This window comes from Marmota flaviventris, chromosome 3 (assembly GCF_047511675.1).
Source record: "Marmota flaviventris isolate mMarFla1 chromosome 3, mMarFla1.hap1, whole genome shotgun sequence".
Classification (NCBI taxonomy): domain Eukaryota; kingdom Metazoa; phylum Chordata; class Mammalia; order Rodentia; family Sciuridae; genus Marmota; species Marmota flaviventris.
In genome coordinates, this window is record NC_092500.1 from 7,965,648 (window position 1) to 7,990,224 (window position 24,577).

The window sequence follows — 24,577 nt, forward strand, 5'->3', positions numbered from 1 at the left end:
ATCCCAGCGGCTGGGGAGGCTGAGGCAGGAGGATTGCAAGTTAAAAGCCAGCCTCAGCAAGAGCGAAATGCTAAAGCAACTCATTGAGATGCTGTCTCTAAATAAAATGCAAAATAGGGCTGGGGATGTGGCTGAGTGGTTGAGTGCCCCCTGAGTTCAATCCCCAGTACTCAAATAAATAAATAAAAAGGGGCTGGGGGGCTGGGGGTGTGGCTCAATGGTAGAGCACTGGCCTAGCATGTGTGAGGCACTGGGTTCGATTCTCAGCACCACATATATGAATAAAATAAAGGTCCATTAACATCTAAAGATGTTTTTTAAAAAAGGGGGGCTGGGGATGTGGCTCAGTGGGTAAGTGCCCCTGAGTTCAATCTTTGGTATCAAAAATAAGTAAATAAATAATAAATAAAAGTGAGAACTCAAAGTTTATAGGAACCCTACAAAATTTTCTTAACCCAAATTTTAATAATTCCATGTTAAGGCTGGGAATATAGCTCAATTGGTAGAGTGCTTGTCTTGCATGCACAAAGCCTTGGGTTCAGTCTCTAGCACCGCGCACACATGCACACCCACACACACACAGCCCATGTTAAAACTGTCACTAATTTATTGTGTGCCTACGGATCTCTACAGGGGTACTAGAAACCCAGAGTGAACTTAAGTGTTGAAGACATACTATCCATCATTCTTGAACTGAGTATGTACCACGACCTATTTTAAAACAGGAAAGCCACAGTGATGAAAAGTCAAACTCCTACTGGAGAAATAATACACAAGCCATCAAATAAATACATCAGGAAGTCTAAAGTATTGATAAATGCTATGAAAAAAAATTAAACTAGATAATGAGATTGGGGAAGGAGGCAGCAACATTGATCTGGATGATTAGGTAAGGTCTCTATGAAGAGTGACATTTAAGCTGAAGTCCTTACAATGGCCTAGCTGGCCCTGGGGGATGTACAGACATGCCTTGATTAACATGGATACATTCTGAAAAAGGCATTATTAGGCAATTTTGTTGTTGGGTGAACATAACACAAACCTAGATCATACATTCTATTATGTAGATGTCTAGGATAGATCGTAGATGCCTAGGATAGATCGTGTAGCCTGTTGCTCCTAGGTTGCAAACTTGTACATCATGTAACTGTAATGAATACTGTAGGCAACTATAACACAATAGTTTTTGTATATCTAAACACAGAAAAGGTACTGTAAAAATGCAACATAAAAGCACTGGGGATCTAGCTCAGAGGTAGAGCACTTGCCTTACACACATAAGGCCCTGGGTTCAATCCCCAGCACCAGGCATAAAAGATGAAACAGGAGGGGGTGGCTCAAGCCGTAGCATGCTCGCCTGGCATGCGTGCTGCCCGGGTTCGATCCTCAGCACCACATACAAACAAAGATGTGTCCGCTGAAAACTAAAAAAAAATATATATATATATATATAAATTCTCTCTCTTTAAAAAAAAAAAAGATGAAACATGGTATCTTTGTATAGGACACTTACTGAAAGGAGTTTGTAGGACTGGAAGTTGCTCTAGCTTAATGAGTGAGTAGTGAACTGAGGATCTTTTAGAGTCATAGTGGTGACTTCCAAAATCTTGTCCAAACCAAAAGGATATTCCTCAAACTGAACTGGTCCTTTCTGACTCCTCTATTTTCTAATCCAGAAAATTTGTCAGGAACAAATCTTTTGGTCTTTATTCTGGCTTCTAGGTTCTCACCCTATATTTTTTACTGGATGAGAACTATATAAATAACTAACTAATAAATAAATATATATATATATATATATATAAATACTTTGGGCCATATCTTTACCACCTCTCCTAGCTAGATCAACATTGTAAATGGCATCTTCTCCACTTTCAGATCCACTGTCCATACCTTTGGATTGGCTGAAGAGCCTTTGATCAGACTGAGCTTCATTGGAATTCTAATGATTGGGCTCAAGAGCAATAAATTCACTAAATTCTTGATTTTAATTTCTCTGCAGAAATTAATATTGACCTCTTATCAGGAGATGCTATGGAAGGATTTCAGTCATTGCTGTCTCTCTTTTTGCCTGTCATGCCAGATTTCATCCCTCTCACATGCTTCTCCATTCTCTTTCCCCCCACATCTTTTCTCTCTTCAGGCATGCATTTCCAGCTTCACAAACCTTCTTCAGAAGCAATGTATAGAGACTTAGCCAGTTTAGAAAATTTTTGATCGATGGATACTGTCTGTAATCTTTTCTTTTTCCATCAGTAGCAAGACATTTGTCTCATGGAATTGTATAACACTTCATTTTCCAGTTGGAAATACAAGAAATCTTTCCTTCTTGCTCCCTTACAATCATCTTTCAGCCAGAATAATTCATGACAGGTGCAGAAAGAGAGGGTAGTCCCCAGGGAACTTTCTTGTTAATCATGAAGGCTCCATTGGATCTTTCTGCATTTTTTACCATCCAAGTAAACCTCCCTTTAGCTCTGGTGTTGAAAGCCACTCATGCTGAGATTGTGTGCGTCAGATATCCTGAGCAGGAACCAGTTTATCATCTTCAAGAACTGGCTTGATGCAACATTCTACAATACTGTTTTTTTTTTTAAAAGGTTATTCTTGTCTTCTCTGTTGTCTTTAATAGTTTCTTCATTGGTTCTTTGCAGGTCTAGATCATCTGCATTCATAACCTCTTTTGGAGCCAGTTGAATGTTTTGCTATAAATGACTTCCCCCTACCTAATTCTGGGGATTGAACCAGAACTTTGCACATGCTAGGCAAGCATTCTACTATTGAACTACATCTCCAGCCTCCCTTCTTTTTAAGGCAGGGTCTTGATAAATTGTGGAGGCTAACCTCAAATTGCCATCCTCTGCCTCAGCCTCCTCTCCTACCGGGCCAAATGACCTTGTCTTTTGACCATCCTAATTGAGCAGTGATATCATATTTAATTTTTCCTTCAGGACCCACTTGAATGGTCAGTGCATTTGATACTTTTTTTTTTCCCATTCCATATCCAGTAGTCTCTTGAAAAGCTCCCTCCATCTCCAAAATCTGCTAACAGTATCTGACCTTTGCTGTATCCATAGTGGGGAGGTTCTCTTCAGGAAAAGACCAATGAGGACTGCCATGTCTCTGAGATCTTGCTTTTCCTTCAGGCTCAGGTTGGTCCTGAGAAGGCTGAGTAGGTGCAGGTAAAAAGCTGCTGGGTACCATCTTCTTCCACTTCTTCCAGCACCAACCTGTGTTTTCAAAATTTTTAAGTAGCTTATTGAGTCTGCAACACTTCAACTAATGCCTTTGCCATGAATTTTCTTGCAGGAGGGTTGTTCTTATTTTTCTTCTGCAGTTTTTCAACTTGTCTTTTCATCTGCTATGCATTTGCTTGGCAATAGTTGGTTTCATTATCATCTCATAGGACCACTATCACCAACCAAAATATCATTGTTTTGTAGCAAATGACTACCTTCTAAAATATTTTGTCATTTATTTATTTGTTTGTTTATTAGGATTATTGTTTTTTGTATGTCCTCATCATTATAGAGGAATTTTTATTTTTTTGATTTATCAATAACAAAAATTCCTGGGACAGTGCCTGGTATATTGCATGTGCCTAGTATGTGTTGAATGAATAAATTTGTAGTTTACTGAGTCAGGGGAGAATGGAAAGAGGTAGGAGTGACACAGGTCAATGCCAGGTCAGGTAGAATTTCATTACAGATCTTCTGGGAAGGAATTGGAAGATTTAAAGTAGGGCACTAACATTTATATAATTTTATTTAAGTTTTAAAAGTTCTTCAGCAGGGCTGTGGTTGTGGCTCAGTGGCAGAGCGCTTGCCTCACACCTGTGAGGCCCGAGTTCCATCCTCACCACCACATAAAAGTAAATAAACAAAACAAAGATTTAAAAGTTCTTCAGCTTAGTGGGGAGGGATTGTATGGATGCAAGAAAGGAAGCAACAAAAAGTTGCAAGTTGTTTGCTTTGTAAAACTACAGTGCTACAGTGGGGAAATGGGTGGTTTTAGCAACAGTTCCATGGAGCTATGAAAACCTCATGTATGGATCTCTGTTTTAGAGATTTGCCTGCTGTGGCAAATTCGCTATGGCATTCTCTATACTAGATTCTGCTGCATAAACCTAAAGACAACTGTTTGCAGACTCCATACAGATTTCTATCCTTCATCATTTCACTCAGTTTATAATGTAATAGGTTATAATCTTACTTTAGTTTTATTTCTTGCATCCACAGATTTATTCAACAGATATTTGTAAAATATCTACAGAACCTGCTGTGTGTCTATTATAGCATGCTGACCTAGATAAAAAGGCATCTGACATTTTAAGTATTTACTTGCAAAATACTCCTTTTATCATTGAATGTATGGTATTAGTAGCAGTCAGACAACAGCTCACTAATGATAATTCCAATGAATTTTAGGAAATGGGAAGTACAAGGTATTTTGAGGCAGAAAGCAAGTTTGAGGATCAGAGGAAGTCGTTTTAGAGGAAATGGTTTAGGACTGAAGAATGAGCCAATGAGACAAACAAAAATGGGGACAGTGGTATGCTGGTAAGTGTTTCAAAACCAGCTCTTTTTGTTGTTGTTTTTTGAGATAAGGTCTTGCTAGGTTGCCCAGGCTGGTCTTGAAGTTGAAATCCTCCTGCCTCAGCCTCCTGAGTAGCTGGGATTACAGGCATCAAAAACAACTCCTAAAACAAGTTCTGATTTGTAACTCTAACAGCCAGCATATAAAATTACTGAAAATTTAAAAATCGCTCTTTTGAGCTGGTGCAGGCTGGCACTCATGCTCTCCATCACTCACACACACACACACACACACACACACACACACACATACACGCGCGCGCGCGCACACATACACACACAGGATTGTGGAAAAAGGTGGCATTCCACTGTGTATGCTCTAGAGGGAACACCATGCAGAAGTGACTAGATGCTGGAGAGAGCATAGTGCACTCTTAAAGAAATCTGGAATGGGGCTGGGGATGTGGCTCAAGCGGTAGTGCGCTCGCCTGGCATGCGTGCGGCCCAGGTTCGATCCTCAGCACCACATACAAACAAAGATGTTGTGTCCGCCGAAAACTGAAAAATAAATATTAAAAAAAGTTTAAAAAAAAGGTCCATCAACAACTAAAAAATATATTAAAAAAAAAAAAAGAAAGAAAGAAATCTGGAATGGCTGGAGTATAAAAAGAGAATGACAGTCTGGGGTTGTTGTTCAGCGTAGAGCGCTCACCTAGCACGTACAAGGCCCTGGGTTCTATCCTTAGCATTAGCACCACAATAAATAAATAAATAAATAAATAAATAAAGGTATTATGTCCAACTACAACTAAAAAATAAATATTTTTTAAAAATTTAAAAAGAAAATGACATAATGTAAATTTGCAATGATGTATATGAGTCAATTTTTAGCATTTTTCTTCATATTTAATGATTTCATCTTGGTGGCTTGAAATCAGTCACAATTGTAGGATTTACATCAGAGAAATCAGCAAATGTTACACATTAAGGTTCCCCCTACTTCCCAAAGTTGATTGTTAATTATGTATCACCACCATCACTACAGTACCTTATCATGGTAAAGCCCAGGCTGCAGAAGACCTTTTAATGAAGCATAATTTGGTGTTTATCCTTAGTGAATGGTGCCATTGGAGGTTTTAACCAAGTGAATCACATGGTCAGATATGCCTTTTTAAAATTGCTAGCGAGAACTTCAACTTCTGGGAGGATAGAACAGATGTACTTGTCCCCATTCCTCTTAGTTTAATTAAAACTCCCTGAACAAGATTTATTAAAAATATAGGAAGATTTTGAAAGTTGAAGAGAAGGCTGGGTAGCTAGGGTCTTCAGGACATGAGGGATGACAAGGTAATTCGTTTTCTTTTAACCTGATACATCTCAGACTTGGAGCTAAAGAAGACTTGGCAACTCTAAATGCCAATGGGTGCAGACAAGAAAAGAAAAAAAAAAGCCTCAACAAAAGCCTGCTCTCTTTAGCCAAAGGACCAGGAAAGTTCAGCTTAGCAAAGAGAAAACCTTTAGACAATAACTGCTCTACTCCATCCAAACAATACAGGAGAGAGGGGAAAAATAAAAGAGCCCCACCTCCAGTCATCCCAGCAAAAACTGGGTGGAAGGTGGGGAGTGTTGCCTAGTATGGTGAGGCATTGGATTCAATCCTCAGCACCACATTCAAATAAATAAATGAAATAAAGGTACCATGTCCATCTACAACTAAAAAATATTAAAAAACAAACACATGTCCTGACACCACCCATCATGGTATATGAGAAGGCTAGTAAGGGAACTGAAACTTTCATTTCTTACATCTGATAATGAACTTTCCTACCCTCCTGATGTAAGTGGGGACTATAAGGGTCTGGACTTCCAGCCTTGCCCAGCAGTAGAGATGCCCATTCCCCTCTCTGCTGGGGTGGTGTCACAGGAAGCCTAATGAAGAGTAAGGACTTTTGCCATCACCCAGTGTTAATGAGATCTCCCCTTCTGGAGTGTCATATGGAGAAATGGAACTTCTACCTTGCTCACCATTAAGGAGGAACACCTCCACCCTCGGGTATTAAGGGGGACTTAATGGGAGTACCTGTACTTCTCCCTCTACCTAACAGTAGTGAGGTAGAATCTCCATTCTCCCCTGCCAGAGCAGTGAGTGTCAAAGAAAGCCAATAAAACAGCAGGTTTAAATAAGATCCAGAATCTTATTACAATATAAAGATATTCAATTTTCATTGAAAATCAATTTAGCAGCTGTTAGATCACAAACTAAAAAAAGTCAATCAATACATGTCAGCACTGATATAGCAGAGATGTTAGAATTACTTAACAATACCCATGATAAATATATCTCAATGAACAATTACACACTTTAGAAACAAAAAGAAAGCATTCAGCAAAGCAATAAAAGATATAAATAAGATTTAAATGGAAGTTTTAGAACTGAAAAATGCGATGACTAAAATATTAGTGAACAGGCTTAACAGCAGACTAGATATAACAGAATTAAAAAAAAATCACTGAACTAGAAGATAAAACAATGGAAATATCCAATCTGGGGCTGGCGGTTTAGCTCAGTGGCAGAGAGCTAGCAATGTGTGAGGCCCTGAGTTCTATACCAGCACCACAGGAAGGAGCTATCCAATATGATCAAGAGAGAGAATACAGACAGGAAACAAAACAGAGAGCCTTGGGGACTTGTGGGACTATCCCAAAATATCTAATATTTGTTTCATCAAATTTGAGAAGGAGAGAACAAAGAAGGCTTGGCTGAAAAGGTAGTTGTTAAAAAATGCCTGAATACTCACCAGATTTGATAAGAAACATAAACCTAAAGATTCAAGGAGCTGAGCAAACTCAAGAATATCCATGCAAAGACACATCATAAACCTCTGAAAACGAAGGACAAGACATTTTGAAAGCAGCCAGAGGAAAGGATACTTCACACATGAGGAAAAAATCATTTGAATGGTAGGAGATTTCTCATCAGAAACAACGCAAGCCAGAAAGAAGTGTCAAAATGCTTATCAGTGCAAAATCAATCAATCAATCCAATAAAATTGCTAACCTAGAATTTAACACTCAGTGAAAAGCAGGAATGGAGTGGCAGTCAAAATGGTCTCAGCTGGGCGTGGTGCCACACACTTGTAATCTCAGCAGCTGGAGAGGCTGAGCCAGGAGGATCATGAATTCAAAGCTAAACTTGGAAACTTAAAGCAACTCAGTGAGACCCTGTCTCTAAATAAAATATAAAAAAGGGCTGGGGATGTGGTTTACTGGTTACATGTCACTGGGTTCAATTTTTTTTTTTTTTCTGACCTGAGAGGATTCTTTTTATTAGGACTGCACTGTACTGGTACAAAAACAAACAAACAACAAAAGATGGTCTTAGATAAAGAAAAACTAAAAGACTTTGTCATCAGCAGAACTACTCCCAAAAATAGCTAAAGAAAGTTCTCTAAACTGAAAGTAAACAAAAAATAAGGAATGTTGGAACATTATGAAGAAAGAAAGTACAGTGAATAAAATAAGCTCCTCTTGAGTATTCTAAATTATATTTGACAACTGTCATAAAAATTGCAGCAATATTCAATGAAGTTGTAAATAAATGTGGAAGAACTATTTAAGGCATTTATAAATTGGGAAGGGTAACGGACAGAGAGGAGGATAAGATTTCTATATTTCACTCAAACTTGTAAAATGATGACATCAGGAGACTGTGACAAGTTATATAGAAAAGAGCAAACACTTGGGCTGGGGATGTGGCTCAAGCGATAGCGCGCTTGCCTGGCATGCGTGCGCCCCGGGTTTGATCCTCAGCACCACATACATACAAAGATGTTGTGTCACTTAAAAAGCTATTCAAAGAAATGCACTTGAAAAAAACTACAGATAAATATAAATAGAATTCTAAAAAAAACAAAAAACTGTCAAATAACCCATAGGAGGATAGGAAAACAGAAACAGAAAAATCAACAACAAAGAGAACAAATATAAAACAAACAAACAAAAAAATAAACAAGCAGACTTAAGCCTTAACAGATCACTGATTACCTTAAATGTTAATGGTCTAATCCAGGTATAGTGCTGCATACCTGTAATCCCAGTTATTCAGGAAGTTGAGGCAGGAGGATCACAAATTTGAGACCAGTCTGGACAACTTAGCAAGACCCTGTCTCAAAATAAAATTTAAAAAAAATTTTAAAATAGCTCAGTGGTTCAGCACTTGCCTATCCATGTTTGTGGTTGGAGACTTCAATGCCTATCTCTCAACAATAGACTGTGCAACTAGACAGAAAATGAAGAATGTAGAACTCAACAATACCCTCAACTCAACAGGTTGTGATCAACACTCACAGAATACTCCATCTAACAACAGCAGCATACACATTATTTTTCAAGTGCCATGGAATATATACCAAGATGAACCATATCCTGAGCCATAGAAAAAAATCTTAACAAATTTCAAAGAATTGAAATTATACAGTGTGTTCTCTAACCACAGTGGAATCAAACCAGAAGTCTATTACAGAAAGATAACAGGAAATTCTCCAAACATTTGGAAACTAAATAACACATTTCTAAATAATCCATGTGTCAAAGATGAAGTCTTAAGGGAAATTTTTTTAAATAAATGAACTGAATGAAAATGAAAACACAACATATTAAAATAGGTAGGATCCTGCTAAAGCAGTGCTGAGAAATTTGTATCACTGAATGTACACACTAGAAAAAGGAAAAAAGATAATTTAGTTCCCATATTAAGGATGTAGAAAAGGGCTGGGGATGTAGCTGAGTGGTATAGTGCTAGCCTGACATGCAGGAGGTCTTGGGTTTGGTCCCTAGCGATGCAAACAAACAATCTAGAAAAAAGCTGGACTTGGTAGTATGTACTTATAGTCCCACTCCTAGGGGAAGCTGAGGTAGAAGGAGCACTTGAGCCCATGAGTTCAAGACCAAACAGTAACATAGGCTCCATCTCTAAATAAATAAATAAATTGAATTAATACTTTTAAAATTACTTAGAAAAAAAAAGTACAAATAAATCCAAATTAAGTAGAATGAAAGAAATAGAGATAAGAGTGAAACTAAAGTCAGGCATGGTGGCGTATTCCTGTAATCCCAGTGATGCGAAGGCTGAAGCAGGAGGATTCCAAATTCCAGGCCAGCCTCAGCAATTTAGGGAGACCTTCAGCAACTTAATGAAACCCTGTCTTGAAATTAAAAAAAAAAAAAGGGACTGGGGTGTACGGGATGAAGCCTAGTGGTAAAGCTAGATTCAGTCTTTAGAAAAAGAACAACAACAACAAAAACTAAAACAGGAAAGAAAATCAAACAAAGATTTTTGGGAAAGATCAATAAAATTAATAAATTTCTAGAAAGACTGAAAAAAAAGAGAGAAGACAGTAATTACCAATATCTGAAATGAAACAGAGGATCATTACATACACTATAGATCTAAATAGTCAAAAAGCATAAATTATCACAACTCACCTGAGATGAAATGAATAATTCAAATAGTCCCATAACTATTAAGGTAATTGAATTTGTAATTTTAAAACTTCCAAAAAAGAAGTCTCCAGATTGAGATGATTTCACTATAGGATTCTAGTAAATGAGTAAGAAGAACTAATAGAATTTTACACAATTTCTTCTAGGAAAAAGGAGAGTACTTTCTAATTAATTTTACAAACTAGTTTCACCTTGATAATAAAACCAGAAAAAGACAGCATAAAGCTGGAAAACTACAGTGTGTGGGGTGGCGCTCACCTGCAATCCCTGCCACTCAGGAGGCTGAAGCAGGAGGATGGCAAGTTTGAAGCAGCCTGGGCAGTTTAGTGACACCCTGTCTCAAAGAAAAAGGATTGGGAATGTAGTTTTTAAGTGGGAAAGTGCCCCTGGGTTCATGCCCTGCTTCCCCATAAAGGAAAACTACAGACCAATAACTCTTGTGAATATAGATACAAAAATCTTTAGGAAAATATTAAAAAATAAATTTAGCAATATATAAAAATAATTATTCACTGTGACCATGTGGAGTTTATTCCATGGATAGGAAGCTGGCTTAATGGTTTAAAAATCAATGGATGCTGCCATATTAACAGGCTCAAGAAATGTCACATGATCAATAGGTGCAGACAAAATATTTGAAAAAATTCAACATCCATTCATGATAAAAATTCTCAGAAAAATAGGAATAGGTGGGGAATTTCTCCAACTAGATAAAGAGCATCTATAAATCAGGCATAGTGATGCATGCCTAATCCCAGCGACTCGGGATTACAAATTCAAAGCCATCCTCAGCACTAAGTAAGGCTCTAAACAACTTAGTGAAACCTTGACTCAAAATAAAAAAATAAAAAGGACTGAGGATAAAAAAATAAAAAAGTGCCAGGCGCAGTGGTACATGCCTGTAATCCCAGTGGCTTGGGAGGCTGAGGCAGGAGGATCATAAGTTCAAAGCCAGCCTCAGCAATTTAGCAAGGCACTTAGCACTGTCTCTAATAAAATATTTTTTAAAAGGGCTGGGGATTGGTTCAGTGGTTATGCATCCCTGAGTTCAATCCCTAGTACCAAAATAAATAAATAAAAATAGAAAGTGGCTCAGGGGGTGGGGGCTGTAGCTTAGTGGCAGAGCACTTGCCTAGCACGGGTGAGGTACTGGGTTGAATTCTTAGCACAGCATAAAAATAAACAAATAAAATAAAGGTATGCTGTCCATCTACAACTACAAAACAAACAAACAAACAAACAACCCCCCCCCAAAAAAAACAAAAAAAGGTGGCTCAGTGGTAAAGGGCCTCTGGGTTCAAGTCCCTAGTATCTCCTCAAAAAAATCTACAAAAATATGGGGTTGGGGTTGTGGCTCAGTGGCATAGCGCTTGTCTAGCATATTCGAGGCACTGAGTTCAATTCTCAGCACTGCATATAAATAAGTGAATAAAATAAAGGTCCATCAACATCTAAAACAAAATTTCTTTTTAATTTACAAAAATACCCTAATATGGGGCTGGGGTTGTGGCTCAGTGGTAGAGCGCTCACTTAGCACGTGTGAGGCCCTGGGTTCTCAGCACCATATAAAAATAAATAAATAGAACAAAGGTATTGTGAAAAAAAAAACTTAATATTGTACTTAATGGTGTAATATGAAATGTTTTCCTCTAAATTTGGGAATAAAAAAATATATAGCACTGGAACATGGGGGACAAACCATATCGAAATCATAGCACATACCTTCTATGAAAATTAACTCAACATGAACCATGAACTTAAATATAAAATGTAAAACTAAAACTTTTAGAATTGAGGGAAAAAAATCACAAGACCCTATATTAAGAAGATGAAAAGACAGCTGTAGAGTGAAAGTATTTACAAAACAAACCTCTGACAAAACACTAATATCTAGACTAGAGGAAGGAACTCTAAATGCAAGTCAAAAAACAATCCAGTTAGAAAATGGCAAAACAGATGAAGCAATATTTCATTGAAGAGCATCTACAGATGGCCAATGAGAACACGAAGAGAAGTTCAGCATCATTAGCCATTAGAGAAATTAAAATTTACATCACAATGAGGTATTGACACACACCTATCAGAATGGCCAAAATAAAAATTGTGATAAACCCAAATTCTTGCAAAAATGTGAAGAAACCCCATAACTCACATATTGCAGGTAGGGACGCAAAATGATATATAGAGATTCTGGAAAACAGTTTGGCAGGGTTTTTGAGGTAGTGGGGATTGAAAACGGGCATTTTACTACTGATCTGCATCCCCAGACCTTTTCATTTTTAAATTTTAGTCCTTATTAAATTGCCCAGGCTGGTCTGGAACTTTTAATCCCCCTGCTTCAGCCTCCTGAGTAGCTGGGATTACAGACAGATGCATGACAGTATTTTTGAAAAGATTAAATAAATAGGGACTGAGGTTATAGCTCAGCGGTAGAGCGCTTGCCTGGCACATGTGAGGTACTGGGTTTGATCCTCAGCACCACATAAAACTATTTAAATAAAACAAAGATATTGTGTTCATTTACCACTAAAAAAAACCTAACTAACTAACTAACTAACTAACTAACTAAATAAATAAATAAATAAAAGTAAACCTGCAACTCCCATACTACCCAGTCATTGCATCCCTGGGCATTTATTTCTGAGAAATGAAGGCTTCTCTTCACCCATACCTGAATGTTTATAGCAACTTTATTCAAAATGTCCCCAAGTTGGAAACAGTCCAGACAGATATTCTTCAGTGGGTGAATGGCTAACCTCTGTTACATCCACACCATTCAGCAATCAAAAGGAGTGAACTATTGATAGGTAACAACTGGGTGAATCTCTAGAGAAATCATGCAGAATGAAAAGAAGCCATCTACAAGGTCATATAGTGTGTGATTCTATTTACTTATCATTCTCAAAATGACACAATTATAGAGAAAGGATTAGTTCTTGCCAGGAGTGAAGGAGGGGGTAGAGGTGGGAGAGAAGTGGATGTGGCTATAAAAGAGCAGCACGAGGGCTCTTTGTCTTGATGGAAATGTTCAGGATCTTGACCACATGTCAATATCCTGATTGTGATATTGTACCAGATTTTGCAAGATATCAGCAGTGGAGAAAACTGAATAAAGGGTGCACAGGATGGATCTCTTTGTATTATTTCTTAAGAATTGCACATAGAGGAGATGGGTGAGGTGGCACATGCCTGTAATCCCAGTGGCCCGGGAGGCTGAGGCAGGAGGATTGTGAGTTCAGACCCAGCCTCAGCAACTTAATGAGGTGCTAGGCAACTCAGTGAGACCCTGTCTCTAAATAAAATACAAAATATGGCTGGGAATGTGGCTCAGTGGTCAAGTTCCCCTGAGTTCAATCCCCAGGACCCCCCCCCCCCCAAAAAAAATAAACAAAAATAAAAATAATTGCCTTTAGAATTTACAACTATTTCAAAATAATAAGATTAATGAAAAGAAAGTATTAGGTATGTTTTGGCATGCTTTCATGCTTCACCCTGAGAACTTGGCTTTGTCTTCAAGGAGTGCACACTCTAGTGAGCAGCTGGACACACATCTGCATTGTTTAACATCGTGTTTGTTGTTCTGATCTTTCCAGAGTTCCCCTGCCTTGTTTTGGTGGAAATGTTACCTCCTGTTCCCCTTTCTTCCCCTTTCTACCTCCATTCCAAATGGTCAATATCCTGATTGTGATATTGTACCAGATTTTATATTGCGATATACGTTTCAGGACCCATTGTGAAATGAAAATGAAGAGCCCTATGTTGAAAAACTATTGAGAATTTCAAGACAGTGACAACAGAGTGTTAAACCACCTGCTGAGTGCAAGGTCCTGTGTAACTGTCACACGCTAGATTCTAGTAGGGCTGCCAATGCCATCTCACTTCCTTTGGCAGGAGATGGTCCTGGTTACTTCTGTCAGAATCCTTCCAGGGAAGTCATATATCAAGTAGCAAGAAAAGTGAGAACACTGTTCTTTTTTCCCGGGATGAGTTATGGTATTGAACAAATAAGTAACTGTGCTGTGCAGTAGGGATACAATGGAGAGCAAGACACATATCCATCATCCTGGACTTCATTGAGTTTATATTCTACAAGTAAAGGCAGACAACAGTAATGAATTACAAATTGGATTAAATGCAAAACAAAAGAAGCATATGTAGATTGTGAGCAAAAATAACCAGGGTAATCAGGTCTGTGCGATTCCTACACTATGGATGAGGAAACAAGGTAAGAAATCTTATGTAACTTATTTTAAGGTTAGAAAGTTGGTGAGCCATGCCTATAATCCCAGTGACTTGGGAGGCTGCAGCAGGAAGATCGAAAGTTCAAGGTCAGTTTTAGCAATTTAGAGAGGCCCTGTCTCAAAAAACAAACAAGCAAACAAACAAATAAAAAGGTCTGGAGATGTAGCTCAGTGGTAAAACACTCCTGGGTTAAGTTCCCAGTTTAAAAAAAAAAAAAAAAAGATTAGAGAGTTGGTAAATAGCCATGGAGAGATTCTGAGCTATGGCTAATATAAAGGCTTTTCCAAGCATTTTGCACCCTGACAATTTGGATAATTGATGAAAAAAAAATTTTTTGGGGGGGTACTGGGGATTGAACCCTGGGGATATTTTATCACTGAGCCACATCCTCAGCCCTTTTTATTCTTTAGAGACGGGGTCTTGCTCAGTTGACCAGGCTGGTTGGGCCTCCTGCCTCAGCCTCCTGAGTCACTGGGATTAAAGGTGTACACAAAGTGCCTAGCTTGATTACTTATAAAATGTTAAGTACTTACTTGCATAAGCATGGGAAGCAGTTGAGTACAACAGAGTTGTTATGTTCAGGGTCTGAGTAACAGTCAAATTTAAATCCTGATTTGGGGGGCTGGGATTGTGGCTCAGTGGTAGAGCGCTTGCCTAGCATGTGCAAGGCCTGGGGTTCGATCCTCAGCACCACATAAAAATAAAATAAAGATATTGTGTTCAATTATAACTAAAAAATAAATATCAAATATCCTGATTTGGGTAAGTTATTTACTTCTATAAGCCTTGGTTTCCTCAATTTATAAAAAGAGGATTGCAAAGAATAGTTGCTACAAGGATTAAATGAGATAATGCTAACACACCACACACAAAGTGCTCAGTGTTAGCTTAATACATCATAGTTTTAAGTCTGAGGAACTGAATTCTGTCCACTTACTGAATGTAACTTGGCAAATCATAACCTCTATTTTTCTCACCTGTGTGAAAATGATCTCAACTTGCCTCACAGGGTCATCATAAGGATGAATGAGATAATAATGTACTTGGAAGTGCTATACTGTGCAAATGTGGCAGTTTGATTAAAACAAAACAAACAAATAAACAAAAACAACTCAGCTGGGTACGGTGACTCAAATCCCAGCTACCCAGGAGACGGAGGCAGGAGGATCACAAGTTCCAGGCCAGCCTCAGCAACTTAAGGAAGCCTGGTCTCAAAAAATGAAAAGGACCAGGGCTGGGGTGGGGGCTGTAGCTCTGTGGTAGAACACTTGCCTCGCAGGTGTGAGGCCCTGGATTTAATCCTCAGCACCACATAAAAATAAAGATATTAAAAAAAAAGAAAAAAGAAAAGACTGGGGATGTAGCTCAGTGGTAGAGTGCTTGCCTGGCATGTATGAGGCCCTGGGTTCCACCTCTAGTAAACACACACAAAACAAACAAAACAAAAACAAAAACAAAAAAAACCCCAAAACTCATGTGGCCTCTTTTCTGACCAGTGATCCTGACTCCTGCCTGGAATGCAGCTCATTCCTTCCTTCCTTTGGTTACTGTAACTTGGATTCTCCTCTATTCTGACATGATACTTTGTTGTCATTATGTACAGGCTGGATTCTCTAGTGACCAAGAGCTCTTTGAGGGCAGGATGGCTTCCTTTTCACTTTTGTAACCCTTCTGCTTGGCAGTCACACACAGGGAGTGTGGGCCCTTCATGGGGTTCTTCACACGTAGGCCTGAGCTATTCTCACTTATTTCATGCACACCAAGTTCAATGGCAGACAGCTTCTTCTGTTGCCCAGCAGCACACATCAGTACAATAGCTGCCTCTCTCCTTGCCAGTTATCTTCAGAGAATACAAAACCACTTTACTATTTAAAATTTATAGGATTCTAATTCTATGTTGACCCTTTGCATGACGTTCCCTTTTACATGGACATATTTATGTAGGGGGCATTTTGGTATAAATGATTGTATTTTGTAGTCATGTTGTATTTTTGTGTGTCTTTAAAAAAAAAAATTTTGTTAGTTGTCAATGGATTTTATTTATTTATATGCAGTGCTGAGAATTGAACCCAGTGCCTCACACATGTTAGGCAAGCGCTCTACCACTAAGCTACAGCCCAGCCCCATTGTGAGATTCTTGAAGCACAGAGAAGTTAACACTTCTTTATTATATTGAAAAAAGAGAGACAACCTGCAGGTCTTGGGTGGTATCTTCACCGTCCCTGAATGAATAGAACTGTCTTTTGTATATGGTTCTAAGAGTGCCCAGGGCTGCTCTTTTATTCAACTCTGTCCTCATCCTTTGCCCAGCTCATTCTGGTTAGGGGGGTGCTTCACTTGGGCAGTCACCTTTAGGCTACACCAATAATATCAACCTAACTTCTGGAGCCCCTACCAACATTTTATTTTATGTATTTATTGTTTACAACACTAGGGATTGAACCTAGAGACTCACTCATGGTAGGCATGTGCTCTACCACTGAGCTACACCCTCAGCCCCCAACATTTTATTGTGTGATTAAAATAGCTTAGGGTTATTGGGCCCTGGGTGCACTCCTGCCTGTAATCTCAGTGACTGAGGAGGCTGAGGCAGGAGGATTGCCAAGTTTGAGGCCAGCCTCAGCATTTTAGTGAGGTCCTCAGCAACTTAACTGAGACCATGTCTCAAAATAAAAAATAAAAGGGCTGGGGATGTGACTCAGTGGTTAAGTGCCCCTGAGTTCAATCCATCCCTGGTATCAAAAACAAAACAAACCAAACAAATATATATGTGTCTGTGTATATGTCCATACACAAACATATTTTATATATATATATATATATATATATAATCTTTCTTCTATATTGGGGATGGAACCCAGGGCCCTACACATGCTAGACAAGTGCTCTAACCACAGAGTTATATCCCCAGCCCTCCCCCATTTTTTTTTTTCGTACAGAGGACTGAATTTAGGGATACTTGACCACTGAGTCACATCCCCAGCCTTATTTTTGTATTTTATTTTGAGACAGGGTCACACAGAGTTGCTTAGCGCCTTGCTTTTGCTGAGGCTAGCTTTGAACTCATGATCCTCCAGCCCCCAAGCGGCTGGGATGACAGTCATGCACCACTGCGCCTGGCTCCCAACCCTTTTTTAACATTTTATTTTTGAGGCACAGTCTCCTAAGTTGACCTGGCTGGCCTGAAACGTCCATCTTCCTGCCTCAACGTCCCAAGTAGCTGGGATCACTGGTGTGCACCACTGCCCAGCAGTTAATATATTATTTATTATTATTTATAATTAATAAATTATATATAATTAATTATACTAATTCTTATGGCAAAAAGAATCCCCTTTTTGCTGTAATTTGGGGTTTCCCTGGAATATGTTATCTGGTGTGGCTCAGCAGTAGAGTCCTTGCCTTATATATGGAGACCCTGGGTTTGATTCCCAGCACCAGGAAAAAAAAAAAATAATTGAGGATTGTGTTTTCTTTTTCTTTTTTGAGGATTGTGTTTTCTTTAGAATTACTTATGTCATTAATCTTCTCTGTGTACATTTATAAACATAAGAAATGAAAATGCTCATCCATATTTTTTTCTTTGACCATGCTTGGGATCGAACTTGGATCTCATGCATGCTAAGGAACACTTTCCTGCTGAGCGACATGGACAGTCTGAGCCACCTAGAAGACATATTTTGGTTGTGTTAGTTTATCAGGAAGGGTCTGGTTGTCCAAAATAATTTAGGTGAACATGATCAGTGAATGCATTGTTGTCCAAGGACCCGAATCAGATGTAAATGGTTCCAGAACTAAGAGGAGGGAAAAGCTGGAGAAGGAACTCAACCAGGAACTTATTTAGTGTGACTTTTGAAAATGAACTTTATAACGTATTGAGTTGATTTGCAAAGTGATGTAAAACAATAAAATGGTAGAAATGCTGTTTTATTTTTAATATATTATTTGTAATAACAGGGATTGACCCCAGAGGTGCTCACCACTGAGCTACATCCTCAGCTCTTTTTAGTTTCATTCTAAGACAAGGTCTCACTAACTAGCCCAGGCCCACCTGTAGCCTCAGCCTCTTGAGCCTTGAGATTATAGGTGTGTACCACCACACTTGGCTTATTTTTAGTTTTTTTTCTAGTCAAAAACTTATCTATTTTTTTCACATTTTTTTTATTAGCTACACATGACATTACATTACATCTTGGCAATTCATACATTTGAATCAATTGGGGTATAATTTCTCCATTTTTCTGATTGTACAGATTGCAGAATCACACTGGTCATACAGTCACCTATATACATACAGCAATCATAATGTCTATTCTATTCTGCTGCCCTTCCTATCCCCCCTTCCCTTCCCCTCCCCTCCCATCACTTCTCTCTATCCAATCTAATGTGACACACGTTTTTTTTTTTTCTTTTTCTCCTCACAATATCATACATGTATCTGTATAACGATGAGGGTCTCCTTCCATCTTCCATGCAACTCCCCTTCTCCAGAACTCCTTTTCCCTCCCACCTCTCTTCCCTATTTAGTGGTAATCTTCTCATGCTCTTCCTCCCTATCCCATTTTGAGTCACCCCCCTTATATCAGAGAAGACATTCGGCATTTGTTTTTAGGGACTGGCTAAACTTCACTTAGCATAATCTGCTCTAATGCCATCCATTTCCCTGCAAATGCCATGATCTTGTTATTTTTTAGAGCTGAGTAATATTCCATTGTGTATAAATGCCACATTTTTATAATCCATTCATCTATTGAAGGGCATCTAGGTTGGTTCCACAATCTAGCTATTGTGAATTGTGTGGCTGTGTCCCTGTAGTATGCTCTTTTTAGGTCTTTTGGGTATAGTCCAAGAAGGGGAATAGCTGGGTCAAATGGTGGTTCCATTCCCAGCTTTCCCAGGAATCTCCATACTGCTTTCCAAATTGGCTGTACCAAATTTGCAATCCCACCAGCAATTGTTAGTTTTTGAAAGTTAAACTTTAGTTAGAATGATATCAAACCTTGCTATTTTCTTCTGAATCAGAAGATCTTCAAATTCACACTCTGGTCTTGTACATTTAGGGAAAAAAAGACTTGGATTTTGCTAGAACAGAGTTTACATATGTAACTTTCTTATTTGTGTGTTCATAAAACTACAAAACTTGGGAAGAAACTTAGTTTCTGTGATTTTAATCCTCACCAGCAGGCAGACCCTCTGTGGCATGACTTCACAGTTGACCTAGGCTCTTGGCCTTGAGAAACTCTGCTTCCTTCCTGGGCCTGGTAGACTTCCTGCTGTGGCTAATATTTAGGATGCCTCACCATTCCATCTGGCTGTTCTTTTAGCAATGGTGAAAAAATACCTGCTGTTACATTTTCTGTTTTAAAGGGTCTGTTTAGCTGGGCATGATGACATACGCCTGTAATCCTGGCAACTAGGAGGCTGAGGCAAGAGAATTGCAAGTTTGAGGCCAGCCTCAACAATTTACAGAGATCTTTCTCAAACTAAAAAAATAAAAAGAAATAGACTGTAGCTCGGTGGTAAAGTGCCTCAGGGTTCAATCCTCAGTACCAAAATGAAACAAAACAAACAAACAAAAAAATGAGTTCTGATGCAAGACTTCAGAGGTTAAGTATCATGAAAATGAATGCTTTTGGTTACCCTGGTTGAATTCAGAGTAGGAGTTATTAGTTTAGTTATAAGTACAAAAATTCACTCAAGAAACGTTACTACAAAATAGGGTAACGAGCCGGGTATAAACCTGTAATCCCAGCTAATCTTGGGAGGCTGAAGCAGGAGGATTACCAAATTTGAGGCCAACTTGGACAACCTAGTGAAATTCTGTCTCAAAATAAAAAAAGTGCTAGGGATGTAGCTTCGTGGTAAAGCACCCCTGAGTTCAATCCTCAGTGGAGGGCAGGGCGGGGGTGAATGTAGTGGACTCCAAGAACTGAAATGCAGGGTCTCTCACATCCTAGGCAAGTGCTCTACCAGTGAGCCATATCCCCAGGCCTTCAAGCTGTGTATTTTGGAAAGTTGTGAAACTGGTAATTGGGGGAAGGAGGAGTATTAGTGAGGAGGCAAGATTGCAGGGGAGATGGAAAGAAGGGGTCAAGGGCACAGAGAGGAACAAGGGCTGAGACAGAAGGAAACGTGTAGGTGGATCCCTAAGGGAGGTGCAGGGGGCGGGGGAGTTTACCTCTGAGAGTTGATACTGGAAAGGGAGAGGAACATATTTAGTTAAGTTTGAGAAAGTAAAGGCACTGAAGTCTTGAAGAGAGTGGAAATGATTTGGAATAGACGGGGGAACCAGTAGGCCGCTACAGACCTGTGCACAGACCTGACCATACCAGCCAGCGGTGGGCTCTGGGGCAAGACGCATATCCTTTTAGTTTCATGGGTAAAGCGGGTGGACAGTCACTCTCTTTTGCCTCTGTTATGGTTTAGATATGAGGTGTCCCACAAAAGCTCATGTAAGACAATGCAAGAATTTTCAGAGGTAAAATGATGGGGTTACTAGAGTGTTAACCTAATCAGTGGATTGATCCATTGACATGGATGACCTGGGCACTTTTTTTATTTTGAGACAGGGTTTCACTAGGTTGTCCAAGTTGGCCTCAGATTTGGTAATCCTCCTGCTTTAGCCTCCCAAGATTAGCTGGGATTGCAGGTTTATACCTGGCTGTAGGCAGGTAGGCTCTAGCTGGAGGTGGCACTAGGGGTGAGCCTTTGGGGTTTATATTTTGTCTCTGTTGAGCAGAGCTGTTTCCTGTTGCAACATCCTGAGCTGCTTTCCTCTGTCATACCCTTCTTCCATGATATTCTGCCTCACCCGGGGAGAAGAGCTTTGGAGTGGGCCATCTATGGACTGAGAACTCTAAAATTGTTTTTGTCAGGTCTTTTAGTCACGGTATCAAAAACAGCTGTTTAAAACAGTCTCCAGATGTGTGTAGTGGTACACGCCTGTAATCCCAGCGAAGCAGGAGGCTGAGGCAGGAGGATTTCAAGTTTGAGGCCAAATGGACAATGTCTCGGTCCTCAGCAAATTAGTGAGGCCTTAAGCAACTTAGTGAGAGGCTGTCTCAAAATAAAAATAAAAATAAATAAATAAAAAGAGCTAGGGATGTAACTTAGTGGTAAAGCACCACTGGGTTCAATCCCTGTACCAAAAAAGAATAGAATAAAGAAAAACCAACTGGCCTGTAACATTCTGACTCTGAGAGAGCACTTATTCCCCTGCCAGTTCCTGTTCTGCCCAACGGGATGGAATAGTTTCACACGTGGCCTTTTAGAGGTTTAGAGACAGCGATCCTGCTTCTCCTACCTCTCTTTTCCATCCAAAATAGCCTGTTCTTCCAACCACGTTTTTATGATGCTATTTCCTGGTAACTCAGCTGGGCACATCTTTTTAAAGATAGACCCTTGCAAGGTCCCGGTTTCAATTCCCAGCCAACAAAGTCCTCCTAAAATGTACATACTTAAGATATAGAGTGACTATTGCAGGGAACTATGAGATTACTAACTCCTGTTATTTCATGATTGATTTTAACATTTCATTAATTTTCTTTTTTTTTCTTTTGGTGCTGGGATTGAACCCAGGGCCTTGTGCATGCAAGGCAAGCACTCTACCAACTGAGCTATATCCCCAGCCCCCCTTTCATTAATTTTCATCTTAATTAATTGAATACCATCAACTCCAATCTGCATTTAGCCCTCTTCTTCCTCTTGTCATATCCTAATATAGTTTTTAACTAAAAATTGTTGTATTATGTAGAATATATAGAACATGAAATTTACAATTTTAATCATAAATACATTCACATCATTGTGCAGCCATCACCATCATCCATATTCAGAACCTGTTACCTTCCCAAACCGAAACTCTACTCATCAGACAATAACTCCCCATTCTCCCCACTTGCTCCCCCAGCTGGTGGTGACCAGTTGTACTTTGTCTCTGTGAATTTGAATTTGACCACACTAGGGACCTCATACAAGGGGGATCATATGAGGTGTCCCTATTTGTCTGACTTATTTTACTCAACGTATCTTCAAGGTTTATTTATGTTGTCATGTTTCTTTTTCTTTTTTGAGACAGGGTCTTGCTATGTTGTTAGCCTTGAACTTAAGCTCTTCCTGACTCAGCCTTCTGAGTAGCTGGGATTACAAGTGGGTGCCATTGTACTTGGCAATATCCTTTTTAAAGTTGAATAACACTCCATTGTATATATTTTGTCTATCTATTTATCCATCAGTGGACATCTGATTTTTTTATTTTATACCTTTTGGCTATTGTAAATAATGTTGCTGTGAAGAGATGTCAGAATATCTGTTTGAGTCTCTGCTTTCAATTCTTTTGGGCATATAACTATAATTGGAATTGCTAGATCACATGGTAACTAATTTTTTTGAAGAACAAACATTGTTATTTTTGTCAAGAGCAGAACTTTTCAGGCAGGCCTCTGCAATTGGACTCTGTGTCTAACTAATTTATGCAATGTTAAATATCATAGCACATTGTTATCCCTAGTGTAAAGTAGAATCACATAAGTATAATGTATAGTTCACTACCCAGATGATAATCAATGTAGGAGTTGACCAAAGTTTGAGACTACAACCTCTGTAAATGCAAAGAAGCATTACTAGACACTGGGCAATGGAATCTTTAATAACATTTCTCGAGATGAATATTTTTATAGTTTTCCTTGATCTACCCTTTTAGGTTTCCAACTTCCAATTTTGTTTCCTAGGAAAAGATAGTATTTAGTGGCCACTACCCAGAACCACTGGGTCTTAAAAACTGGTGGAAATCTGCATTAATATTTACATACTCACAGAAATTTTTATGTCCATGGTAAACTCTCAACAGCTTAATTCTAGACTGTATGATCCTAAATTAAATACCCTCAGTGTTAGGATTTGAAATCAGTGCTCTGAGAGATACCAATCCTCTTGTCTTTAGGAGAACCAGATGGACTCAATTTGGAGCAGCTAGAGTCACCAGGAGCCATGGATTTACTGAAACATGACAAGGAGGGGCAGCAACAGCAGGAGCAGGAGTTGAGTACACTGTTGCTCATCACAGACAAGGGAGCTCTGGGCTTGCTGGAGCAGGTGGTATCCCAGAGACACAGGGCTGTTAGACATGGGGTGGGGGTGGGGGGCTGGAAATTAGTGGGGGAGGGCTCCTTGCAGGTTCAGCTCCAAGAGCCCAGATCTTTGCTTTACATTTGCTGGGAACTTGTGACCTGTCGAGGAAGTGCTTCTTGGTGGAGTCTAGGTTATGAGCAGCTCCCCCAGCTGGTGGTCAAATAATTCATGTACATTATGGTTAAACTACTTAGAAATATTTGAAGTAAAAGGGGTTAGCAGTCTATTTACATTATTGTAAATTTTGTGTTTCATTTTGTCAATGAAAGGAAAAGTTGGATTCTTTATACTTAAATTCAATTTTAAATTCAATTATTTTTAAAGGTTCAATTCCCATAAAGTATGCAATATCAACATTTCAAAAATTTATAATTTTGGAAAGCATCATGCAAATTAAAAATTTTCTCTGAAATCTGTACATTTGCTGAGTGTGGTGATGCATATCTATAATCTCAGAGGCTGAGGAAGCTGAGGCAGGAAGATCACAAATTCAAAGCTAGCCTCACCAACTTAGTGAGGCCCTAAGTAACTTAGCAAGATCTGTCTCAAAACAAAAAATAAGGAATGGGGATGTGGCTCAGTGGTTAAATACTACTGGGTTCAATCCCTGTAACAACAACTAAAAGTACATTTTTTTTCTTACCAAAATTACATAAAGCATACATATAGTAGGGCACAGTGGCCCACATCTGTAATCTCAATGACTTGAGAGGAGGAGGATCACAAGTTTGAGGATAGCCTTAGCAACTTAGTGAGACCCTATCTAAAATAAAAAGGGCTGGATGAGGTTTAGTGGTACAGCACCCTTGGGTTCAATTCCACTACTGTGAAAAAACAAAACAAAGTATATATGTGTATGTATATGTATATAGAAACAAAAGTATATGTGTGTATATATGTATGTGTGCATGTATGTATATGAATATACAAAGTACATAAAAGATGGTTCCTAGAAATGGGACTGCAGCTCAGTGGTGGAATACCTGTCTAGCGCTCAAGGACCTGGGTTAAATTCCCAGCAATGCAAAACCTAGCAAATAAGTAAGTAAATAAACACAGATGGTTCCCAATGGAGAGGCAGCACATGATTCAGTGTATGGCTCACGGAGAAAGTTTGCTTTTTCACTATTTTGCAAATTTATCCTACTTTCCCATAAAATCCAATCTTC

At 39.0% G+C, this 24,577-nt stretch overlaps 1 protein-coding gene and 1 pseudogene across 1 annotated transcript in view; both read right to left on the bottom strand.

The window, feature by feature from the left end:
- Positions 1–1,248: 1,248 nt before the first annotated feature.
- On the bottom strand, positions 1,249–3,204 carry LOC114088429 (SNW domain-containing protein 1-like; annotated as a pseudogene).
- The window catches only part of Xpnpep3 (X-prolyl aminopeptidase 3), an 82,282-nt gene continuing 59,674 nt past the window's right edge, over positions 1,970–24,577 (bottom strand). Inside the window, exons 11-12 of the mRNA XM_071609453.1 lie at positions 8,621–8,697; positions 1,970–5,093 (exon numbers count right to left, since the gene is read on the bottom strand). Of these exons, the coding sequence (XP_071465554.1) occupies positions 8,659–8,697 (39 nt within the window). The 3' untranslated portion in view covers positions 1,970–5,093; positions 8,621–8,658. The remainder of the gene's footprint in view (positions 5,094–8,620; positions 8,698–24,577) is intronic.